The sequence below is a fragment of the Acyrthosiphon pisum genome, chromosome A2 (assembly GCF_005508785.2).
Source record: "Acyrthosiphon pisum isolate AL4f chromosome A2, pea_aphid_22Mar2018_4r6ur, whole genome shotgun sequence".
Classification (NCBI taxonomy): Eukaryota; Metazoa; Arthropoda; class Insecta; order Hemiptera; family Aphididae; genus Acyrthosiphon; species Acyrthosiphon pisum.
In genome coordinates, this window is record NC_042495.1 from 83,802,210 (window position 1) to 83,814,887 (window position 12,678).

Below are 12,678 nucleotides of genomic sequence, written 5' to 3' on the forward strand. Positions count from 1 at the left end.
GCCATCAACAACTAAGATTTGGCTTAAAACAAATACTAAAATTATAAGATATTTTTGAAGTATAGATAATCTGACTCAGTGGCGTAGCCAGGGGGGCCTGAGGGGGCTGCCCCCCCCCCCCCCGAAATGTTAAGAAAATTTAAAAATTATTTTAATGGTCTATGATAGTCGCTCAAAAAGTTTTAAATTGTATTTTAAATATTTAAAAATGTACTACCTATACAATGGCGTGCCCAGAAATTTTAAATGGGGGGACACCATCTTTTTTTTAAATAAACAAAAGAAAGCGGATAAGTCGCTTTGCTGTATAGTAGGCTACAATTGGATTACTGTTTTAAATTTACAATTTAAATTCAATGATATATATCATGTGTGCAAAAAACGGTTCTGAGCACTGAGCAGAGACGGTTTGGCAGCCTAGGATACTGTATATCATATTTATATTGTTGTTATTAATATAGGTATAGGTACATTTCTAACTACTAAATCATTTTAGAAGCTAATGATTTTAGTATTTTACAATGGTTTTTATTTTTTTTATCCTGGATACAAATTATCATATATCATTGAATTCAAGTTTAATACAATCCATTATACATTGACCCACTTGTAACCTACTATACAGCAGACCCACTGACAGCTGACAGTCAATATTATTATTGACAGCTGACATCCACTTACCCGTATTTTAAATTTTAAGTTTTACAAATTTTGTTGAAATTAAAACTTTAAATATTTATAAAAAAAAATTGCGCATATGAATTTTTAATATTTTTCAACTGCTATTGTAAAAATATATTAGGGGCCGTGTATTATATTTTCATGCTTTTTGACCAAGCAAATAAAAATGTATTGTTATATATTATATAAGAAAATATCTACATGAGAAATCGAGTGAATATTCAATGATGTTAAAATTTGAACTTCAAACGCTCATAAAAATTTAATTTGACTTTCCGGTAAACATTTTTTTTTTTCGATAAAGGTAGACAAACTTATGAGGAATCTTATATTAAATTATCAAATCTTAGATAGTTAGATTTAAAGATAAATTTTTTTATGAATTTCTAACTCAAAATAATTTGCACATTTTTGTGATTTTTTCGTATTTAGTCAAAATTCGAACTAAATGCTTATGAAAAAAAATTGTGACTGTATTTATATATTTTTCAACTGCTATTGTAGAAATATATTAAGAGTCTCGTATTAAATTTCAAGCTTGTTGTCTCAACGAATAAAATTAATAATTAATAAAAAATTAATGACTCTAAAGAACTGTAATAACTAATAAGTGGTTTTTTGTAGGTTGGCAAAAAAAGGCAATAGGAGGGATATAACCCCTAACCTCCCCCCCCCCCTGAGCACGCCACTGTACCTAAAAGTATTAGCAATTTTGAGCTATCTATCTGTGTAAGTATGTATTTAATGTGTAAAAGTTGATCAGCCCCCCTCGCCCCACCAAAAAAAAATCATGGCTACGCCACTGATCTGACTAGCTGTCATGGATGAAAGGATCGTTGAAATTTTTTCAATTATTATTTTTGAATTTTTTGGTAGATACTTAATTATTACATATATTTTCCGGATCAGTGCATCGTTGAGTATTTTCAAAAAAGTTATGGATTAATTAATAGATAATAAATAGGTCCCGGGAATATTATTAATAAACAATCGTGAGCTGAAGGTTCTAAATATGTATCGATTTCCAAATAGAAGCCCATCATTAAAGCTAGTACGAATCCTCAGTTTTTTTTTTTGTAAGTAATGGTAGTTTTGGTAGGATGGTTGAGTTTTGTGATTTTTGTAAAAGATGAATTTTGTTAGATGAATAATTTGTTACAGTCAAAGAGAAATAGGCAATATTTGATTTCATTGGGCTTAATCAATATTGAACTAGGTACATAGTTCATTACTACCTGTGTATATACATAATATGATGTTGGGAGCTTCCTATAATACGGTCAAACTCGTCTTTAACTCATCCTGCTTTCATAAATGTGATTAGCGTCAAAGGCACCTGTTGGGGGAAGGGTCAAAGGGGCCGTGGCCCCCTTGAGAATTTTTAACTGCATGTACTTTAATAGAAATATCACTATAACTATTATTAGATTGTAAGTAATTCTTATATATTGGCCAGGGTGGGATTTTATCCTGCGTGTGCGCTTGAATTGGCGTGAATAATTCAAGTTTTATGATAGCTTTTGAAATTAATTATATTATATTATGTGTGGTTATCAGATGAATATTGGATATATTATTATACTTATTGCCCAGTTGATAAAGTGACGAAAAGGTATATTTTTTATACCAGTGTGAGATTGATACTTAATAATTTGTCAAACAATAGTTTTGTTGGCAAAATAGATACAGAATATATTATTTGAAATGCGAATGCAAATGTAATATTGTCATTTGTAAATCGCAGTTAATTGACTAAAAAATTTAGTGCGTTTAGTGCTTTGATATATTTGATTTGCGAGATGCCTTTAATAGTGTTGAATATAATTATTTCGTTGCTCAATTTTATTAAAACAATGTAAACTGTAAAGACTTAAAATGTTCACAAAATAATTATATTAATTATTAGCATATGATTCATATAATTTTTAGAATATTTTCAATCTTCTTGTGGAATTTATATACAATTTTTAACTTATTAGACATTTTTTTATTTATTTATTTATGATAAAATTGCTTATATGTAAAAAAGCATGCAAATATTCAACATTTTTCATAATTTTTTCGTGCTGTTATATTTAAAAGTATGATAATTCTTAGTCCTTGTTCTTTTATGAGCATATGAAATCATGAACATTTGTAAATTATTTTGTGGTTAAAAATGCATACCATTTTTAATTTTAATACCTAAGGTCTGAACATTTGATACAAGATTCCTCATAAGTTTTTATTACTGAAATTAAATAATAACGTTGAGCGTAAAGTCACATTTATTTTTATGAGCGTTTGAAGTTCAAAAGTTGTTGAAATTGGATATTATTCAAATTTCAAACGTAAAATAACGATTTATCTCCTCAAAAGATTTTTGTTATTTCAGGCATTTAAACTTTTCTATTTTTTTTAGTTTTTTTTGTTTAATTAAGTTACATAAGTTAGCTTTAGGTTATTTTATTTACAAGGATATGAATATGATAATATTGAATAAAATAATGGAAAATTTGTTTATAATTATACAATTATTTGTGACCCTTATTAAAAAAAAATTTTATCCCTTTAATTAAAAGGCTGATCGCACCTAAATAATGTACCGTAAATGGATTAATATTTGAAAAGATGATTTTTGAAAACTAATTTCATGTTTAAGAACCAAAAGACACGATAACTATGATGAACAATATTTTTTGAAAGAGGTAAACTTAAAATTAAGAAAAATTAAAAAGTTGTTTTAGATTATTAAAGTTCTCTCAGAGATTGCCAATTAATAAAATATAATTTTTGAAAACGTTTTTAAAGTTGAATTATTATTTTTCATTAAGTATTAAAATAGTTATGTAAGTCTCAAAGTTTAAATAGGAGTTAGATGTGTAGATGAGTTGTTTTTTATATTAATAAGATGACGAAGAAACCGGAGTAGGATATGCACGATGACACCACACCGGATGAGATGCTTCGTATTTTATAGGTATAATAATAATATTATGTCCAAAATAAAATATTTATTATACATAATAATATCATATAGTGATATCGCCATCGCCATTTTTATATTTTATTATATTATATTATTTTGTCTTGTAGTATGCTTTCATAGAACACTCTTATAGTTTTGTACAATGTGTAGTGCGTGCCACATCGGCAAGCTGTTCCTCTCGTCATTCCGCGATATGCGATATTCGAATCCTGAAAAAGCAAAAACTAATAAAGTCCCAAAAGTAGGAGCAATAACAAACAAGACGCGTTTTCGTTATCATTTCGATCACGTTCGAATCGAACCCCGTATCGAACGGTCTGACGGCACGGAGGGGGGGGGATCGCTCCGTTATCTCTGGGCCGTTTCCGCAGCTCATATCTATATAGGTACTTATAGTGGTTTGTCAAGAGCTAGAGTCGGCCAGATACTGCGCCGCCAATCGACCTGGTGTGTTCGGGAAATCCACCCCCCCCCCTCCAGGTAGTGTAGTCTGTAGTAGTTTTCATTTCAGACATCGTCCGTAGGTCATCTATCGTGCCTATGTCATCGCGGGCTTTTAAACGTGGTGCGTAGCATAGTGATGGTATGACTGAAAGAAGAAATCATCTCATACATCTACTTATTATACAGGTTGATTCACCATACATGCTCAACTCCTACCATTTTCCTCTAATAATTAATTTGTTCATATTCTAATTTTTGGAATTTATAAATACTATACCTACTTAAATACCATAAAAATTACTGAAAAATTATCAAATAAAAAAATTTCTCACCCCAATTTTTCCTTGGGGTGAGCATTCTAAGTGAATCACCATGAATCTGTATAATGAGATCATCGATTCATCCTCAGACAGTTTATAACAATAAACTATCTGAAGATGAATATTATGTGCCAAATATCCCTTTCTAAAAAAGAAAAAAAGGTTTCAATTTTGTTCCATCATATTCATCATATTACGGCCTTGTACAGCTCGATTATCGTCACAGGAGATTTTCATTGTTGGTAGTTTGGTATTTTTTTTACACATTATTATTACTACTTATTTTTTTTCTCTGATGCTAAAATAGTTTTCGTTTTGTTTTTTTTTCTCACATCCTTTAGTAATTTATCGACAACATAATACTTTATTAATAAGTTTTTACTTTCTTAGTGAAAGAAGTATAAACTATTATAACTACGTACTAGGATATACACGAGCGACCTTTCAAATTTTATCTGAAACAAACCATTCTTTTTTCTTCCAACAAGGTTTTTTTTTTATTTCTCTGCAAAGATAGTTTTGATAGAAAAATAGATTTAATACCAAACTCGAAAAAAGTTTGTAGAAAACTTTTTAAATCAATTTATATGGTAGGTACTATATATTTATACCATATTGTATAATTACTAAGTATGTGACTAGGTACTGAATTTATGTAAGACAAAAACAAAAATAATAATTATTTTTTATAAAGATCACGTAGAGGATTGAATTTAAAGTTGACTTTTTTTCGTTTGTTTTTTAGAACTCAATCAATATAATAATATTATACTATTTGATCGAAGTGTACCTAATTTCTTACAACCCACAAATCTACGAATGTACACTGTACCTATATCTCAATATCTCATACATATTAAAAACTGTCTGAAATGTTCTTATGTTTTAACATATTGTATTAATAATTATTCCAATAAATATAATTATCACATCACCTTAAAAAGTATTGATCTAATTAATTAATACTGATAACGTTTTTACTATTCATCAACAAAATCTATCAATGATATATTAGTTAAAATCATTTTTAACTAATACTATAATATATATTTATATTACTAATATATTGAATTGTTTATGTTAATTAGCAAAATAGAATTGAAATCAATAATTTAGTTTAAAATAAAATAAATATTGATTTTGTAAAGTTTTTTTTTTTGGCACTAATCCCTACTCTTAAAGTTAATTTTATTAGGGCTTGCGGGGTAATGAAATAATGCGAGAGTCAGATATTTTAGTAACATTAACTTTTTGTTAGGTTGAATCGTATACAATTTAATTAGACTTACTATGTAAAGTTTGTGGTCGATTTACAATAATTTTTAATGATATCAAAACAATAGATACTTACTATATTTATTTTGAAGTAACATCAATAATCATCATCATTTTTTTTTTTTTTTTTTTTTTAATATGACCAAACGAGATTGCAATAATAATAATTACAATATTTTGATGATTGTTCCTATAACGTTCGTTCGTGTATTATAATAAATAATAATACATTCGAGATCAAAACATATATTATGTATAAGAGAACAATAATATTTCCCGGGACAACAACGTAACAATAATAATATTAATATTAATACTAATGGTTATGATCGACACCAATTAATATAAATTATAACTTGCATAATACATGTTGCAGTATACATAACATTATATCCATGATGGTATTTGCTATTACTATCGGATTCTGTATATTATGAGAAAACGCTCAAATATTTCTGCCCAACCGCGACAGCAGTAACGGGATACTCGTTTATCAACCGAATACGGTTTGGTATAATATCATCATGTTGTGCGTAAACAAAGTCTTGTGAATCAATTATAATTCTATATAACAGCCAAAATTATATAGGGTTGAATGTCATAATATTATACATTTAATGACGTCGTCGGTGGCGTGAATTTATAACTCGGCATGCGATTTAGATGCTGTGGGCAAATTAGGAATGTTCGAAGAGTATTGTCGTAGCACCATAACAATCGTAAGCAAATAATATTATTAATTATTATTTATATGAATGGAATTTAATTCCACTACAACGCTGCCACCATTACTATTTCAAACACACGATGACCTCTAGTGAAATGCACCCTCCAGACGTTCCGGAGCATATTATAATAATATTTCCCCGTGGCAAAATTATTTCGGACAGGTTAGCACTCAAGTCATCTTGTTATGGCGCGCAGTTGAAGACCTGGAAACAACAACATGACATATTTTCCAATTAATACAATTTTTTAGGAAGCGATTAAAAATGTTTTAAGAAATAACAAAAAATATATTTAGATCCAACATCAATTCGTATAAGTAATACTGTAGTAGCCAGTCACAAATTATCGAAATCAAATTGTTATGATCTCAAAACCAAAAATAAAACTTGGAGATGTCTGATTGTTGTATTGGGAAATAATTATTTTCTTAATAATGTGCATTCAAACATTTATTTTGACCAAAATATGGAGAAGAGAAACCTTGGTCTTTAATTAGTATTAAAATAATGAGAAAAATAATATAATATGACGAATCCCTATGGTTTGTTTTTATTATTAAAAAATCTGTACCTATGTATATTATTTACTATAATATATTTTATCCATAATAATATATTATACAATCGTCGTCTGATGGCCACTATAAAACAACTCAGTTCAGTGCCAGGATTCAGTGTGTGTGTGTGTGTGTGTGTGTGTGTGTGTGTGTGTGTGTGTGTGTGTGTGTGTGTGTGTGTGTGTGTGTGTGTGTGTGTGTTTTTCCACGATTCTACGGTACGAAACGTTGAGCGAGCTTGTGACAGTGGAAAATGTTTATCCGTAGCTAACTCGCAAAAAAAATAATCTACGCTGTACTTATACATAATAATATTTATATTATTCACCCAGGCATATTTATGATACACAGATGTGTTAATATCGTTTCGTATTTTTTTTATTTTGCAGAAACGCTATGCGGACCTCACGAGAAGCGATTGCTCAACGATTTATTAGACCCTTACAATACACTAGAGAGGCCAGTAGCTAATGAATCGGAGCCACTTCAACTTAGTTTCGGCCTTATGCTCATGCAAATCATAGATGTGGTGAGTTACATTGTTTAATAAAAGTTTTAATATTTTATATGCATATACTGCAATATATAAATAGTTTTTAAATAATATTAAAATTAATTTTCATTTAGTACCTACATAATATGTATATTATTTATGTATTTATTGTGCGCCTTATAAATGTTGTATAATACGAATTAAAAAATATTTTCTAAATGTTGATTAAAATTTAGTCTCATGGTATAATTAATGATGGTTTAAAAATAGTATAAAAAACAAAAGATCAACATTTGTTTACAGCATGGAATTTTAATTATAATATTTGTATAAAATCGACTCATTTTCCAAACAATCGTCCGAAAATCTAAAGCGAGCAATTATGTACAAATAGGTATACACGTCAAACAAAATTATTAAAAGAAAAATTAAATAATTTACGATACAACAACTAAATGCCATAAAATAATTAATATTATTTCTCAATGTCATGATAGGTACCTCGTTATAAATAAATTATTTAGTTATCGTTGAATATCATAATATTTAAATGCGTATTAACATCGTTTAATTATGGTTGCTGTAGTTACTTATATAATATGAATATCGATATAATATTATGCATTTTATTGATTCAAAAAACGATAACCTAAATAGTATTAAAAAATAAGCAAATCCCATTTGGCCTACATTCAAAGCTATGATTAATTTTGTTTTCTTGCAGCTAGTTTTGAATTCTTTTTTTCACTTTTGTACGTGATATCATTTAACTTTATAATAATGTGCTGTTTTGTCGTCACCGCTGTTTTTTGTTGTTTAGTTCAGTAAAAAACCCGTTAAAAATGCTTCACCCAGCCTACATTGTCCTCTAGAAAAGTCTAGCTCAATGGCGAGGACAAAGCGTATAATTTGTGCAGGGTTGGCCGAGTGAAGTTCGAAAAGTACTCGGGCAAATTTTTTTTCTAACTTTTTATTTTTGTGATCCAAATACTTCATACAGCTGTAAAATAATAGATTAACGTCTCGAAGGTGCAGAAAATATTTTTATATTTTTATTGAATTTAATACAATAGCATATCTTAAATGCATATTCATTGTCAAGTACCTAAGCAAATTTAGATAAGATTCTTTTTTTTTATTCAAGATGTATTTGAGTGAAATGCATAATATAACCTGTTATAAATTGCACAAATAACTTCATACTATATGATTTTTATGTCAAGTTCAAAGACTATTTAGTTGATTTGATATAATTTTAAAATATTAACATACCTTACTTGTATGAAATAAAAGTACATTTTAAGTTGTAGGTGTAGTATATAAATAATAATTATATTATAATATATTTATTATTAAATAAATTATGTTCAATATTTATTATTTTACATTTCAGTATATTATACTATATTTATGTTTTTTTTTTTTAAATATTTAAAACACAGAGAATATTGGATAGATGACAAACAATGTTTGTAAAAACGTAAAAACTAAAAATCATTATATCTAAACGAAATTACTGTAATTTTACAAAGTTTATATTAAACTATTAGTAACAATAAATTAAAGTTAACAACCAAAACTACGAAATTAAATTTGACAAATACCTATCAGAAAATTTAATATGATCATTTACCACAATATTTTAATGTTAGAATTTCATTTGAACTCTATTTCTCAAACACAAATACATTATGAAGTTTAGTTCAACTTACAAATGGATTTCTCGTTTGAATAATTAACCAATATAAGTTTTTTTTTTATTAAAGTTGAACTATTGTGTAGTAGGTAATACTCAAGCTAACTTCACTGTTTACTTTTTAGGCTTTAATTAATAATGTGTGATTTATTTGTATCAGGAAGGTTCCTTTATAATTTATTTATTTATGTTTGTTGTCAATAAATCATGTTTTATAGTTTATTCTGGCGAATTCGATATAGATATTTCATAAAAATAGTTTCTGTCAAGCATTAAAAGTAAATCTGTTGTGGCATAGAGTTACCGCAATGAATTGTGAAATCATTTGATCTTTTGTAAAACTGCACGTCACAAAGGTTATTAAAGAAGTCTCAAATTCATTTGACTAATGTCAAACATTTTATATTTTGGTCACGAATATTTTATCCTAGCTCAAGTATAGAAAATAATTCAAGATTTTTACCCAACTGGCTTTACAATATATTACCTATGGTAAATTTTAAATAAGGGAAAATACTAGTATTTTAAGAATGAGTTAGATGGATACTTATTTCACTGAGTGTATCCAAAAGAGCAAAGGGGACACAAGGACAGTTTAATAAAACATTCCTAAGGTAGGTATATTTATATTTTTTTTCAGTCCATCACCACCCTGTTTTTACCAGAAAAAGGAAGAGCTGTTTAAAATTTATGTATTCGTCCTCAGAGTGTAAACGTCAGTTACCCCGGTTACCTAGCATTCTGAATGTAAATTTATCGACCTCTTTTAAAAGGGGTTGGAAAACATAATATTTATATCTATAGGTAGGTAGATAAATTTTCGCACAGTTGAATTATTTGGTATCGACAGAGAGTTTGTGTAACGCAATGCCAGCGCATAAATGAATCGACGTTTCTTTATTTAAATGTATCCTACAAATTGACATGATTAAAACTAATCATAACACGATACTTTAAACAATGTTTTGTACTAACACGCACGTTACTGTTTGTTTCAGGATGAAAAAAATCAGCTGTTGATAACCAACATGTGGTTAAAATTGGTAAGCATATTTTAAGTTTAATCAACTACAATTTATTTCTAACAAACAGTGGTCTTATAAAATAATCAGAGTTCATATTATGTTAAAGTTAGTTAGAATGTTGAAAATTACAGTGTGAAGGTTATTATCGAATCTTATTTAGGTATTTATTATACCTAAAACATGTTTATATAATATAGGTACCTATTGTAAGTACAAAGGCAAAAAAAGGAAAAAAAAATGCATCCATCGTCTAAGAAATTAAATGAAACACATTTTTGTATAAAAATTTTTTTTCTATTATGATTAATAAAATAAAGGCATTTGCCTTCAAATCTGAACCCTAATCATGAGTATAAAATAAAATTTATTAGAATTTTAGAACAAAAATTAATTAATTAAAATTAAAATTTTATAATAAAATAAGTTCACTCACATAAAATTATACGTAGTCGTTAATACTAGCGTAATTTATCAACACTATAGGTAAGCCATAAGAATCTTGTACTTTGAACGCGAGGACTTCTACAAAAATTTAAAGGATTCTGCTATCTTATTTCAACTAAAAATACATGTTGCCAACAAACATGCACTCGCAGTGTTGTCTATTTATATTTTTCATTGATCACCTTAGCAGGCGCGGATCCAAGGGTGGGGGGGGGCGTATCCCCCCAAAAAAAAATCCCTAAAATAGGTTTGTGTAATTTATATAATATATTGGGTTTTTGATTATTTTCGTGGTTCATTACAACTACAAAATACAGTATTATAAAATATAAATTTACGAAAAATAAAATAATATAATTTTATATGTATTGTGTGCCAGTGTGTAATTGTGTTAGGTACTGTGTTAATGTGTTATAGGCTTATAGCTAAATTGCGTTCCGTCATCGATTGCCGTCGATGATAAACAATTTCTTGTTATCGATGACAACAATTAGATTGTCTTCGTCGATAACTATTACCCGAAACTACTATTATTTTACCCGAAACCGAATATCACTATTTTCGTACCATTATGGCATTATAAATAAATAAAATTAGTCGGTATGACTTGCAGTCGTCGACCATCTTTACCGTTGTCATTTCTGGGAAAAAAAAACATTACAAAAATATAATTAATAATATTATTGAAAACCGACCGTCCATTGTCGGCCGTCGCACATCATTCCATTTGTGAAAAGTGATATTTTTGTGCATTCGGCAACCGGCATTGCATTACCTAGCGTGAAATATAATGTACGCTGCGCATAATATCTTGTATAATATTATACTAGAAGTACTCTGTGTCTATGTTGTGTAATAAAACGATTTTTGCTGGAGCCCTGGAGGATACGATTTTAAGGACAATTTTGTGCCCCCCCCCCCCCCCGTAAAATATTTCTGGATCCGCTCCTGCACCTTAGATTCAACTATATAAGCCAATATTTCAGCATAAATACTAGGATTATTTAAGACCAAACTCCGTTTACTGAACACGGACATAGCCACATAGGATGTGTTAGTATTGTGATTATATAGGATGGGTTGGAGTGCTATCAGTGAGGTGCATAGAAAATGTAAATGTTTATTTAAGTTTTGAACCATGGTTCACTGTTCATTTTTTAAATCGTTAATAGCTATAAATTTAACATTTACTAAAACGACGTGTTCAAATGTACGCAGAATAAATACCGTATCCAAATTTTTGAATAAATATATACAATATTATATAAATTATAAAACTCCAATTGTTGTTTTCAAAAAAAAAAAAAACAACAACTCATAAAAAAAAATACAGAAACAAAAATAATTAATAATAAATGATGCACTATGATTTATGAATATTATATAAATAATCATAAGTAAAATAAATATTCCGTCATTATTATACTAAATGCAATTTAGTTGAAGTACGTCATATTTTTTTGCTCAGACTTATTCAAAATTACAAGATTTTATGCCTTCGGCATAAAACTTTAGTAAATCTCAGTTGTTTTAATTTATATGAAATGGAACGTTTCATTGTTTGTCTTCTAATCTTAACTTTGTGCAAAACAGTTCTATATACTACCATATTTCGACGACGGATTGGGTACACAATAAAAACGGAAAAGGAAATTAAAAATTTTTGTGTATTGTACATTTGTACGGCCGAAAAAAAAAATCATTTAAAATAAAAAGGAATATTTTTCTTAAATAAAAAAGTTCTACCACGGTATTATTCGTTAATAAAATATGATTATATTATTAACCACAGTCAATATTTATAACTATAAATTGTTATTTTTTTGTTTTTAATAAGAACATTACTGAATATTAATCATAGTTTTTATTAAATACAATATTAAATAGTATGATAGTAATAAATTACAGTTCAATACCTAATACTACATTGTTATGGATTTATAATTCCCTGTTCATAAAATCATAATTCATAATATTAATTGATGAACTCCCATTAAATATGTTTCTTATGCCTATATTATATATTTATTCACATAATATGTTGTTA

General features: G+C 28.0%; 1 protein-coding gene across 6 annotated transcripts in view; it reads left to right on the forward strand.

Moving 5' to 3' along the window:
* The window catches only part of LOC100162309 (acetylcholine receptor subunit alpha-type acr-16), an 84,000-nt gene that overhangs the window by 40,021 nt on the left and 31,301 nt on the right, over positions 1–12,678 (forward strand). For all 6 annotated transcript variants that reach the window (XM_016806826.2, XM_029490467.1, XM_029490468.1 and 3 more), the window contains exons 2-3: positions 7,363–7,502; positions 10,161–10,205. In XM_016806826.2, coding sequence (XP_016662315.1) covers positions 7,363–7,502; positions 10,161–10,205 — 185 coding nt within the window. The remainder of the gene's footprint in view (positions 1–7,362; positions 7,503–10,160; positions 10,206–12,678) is intronic.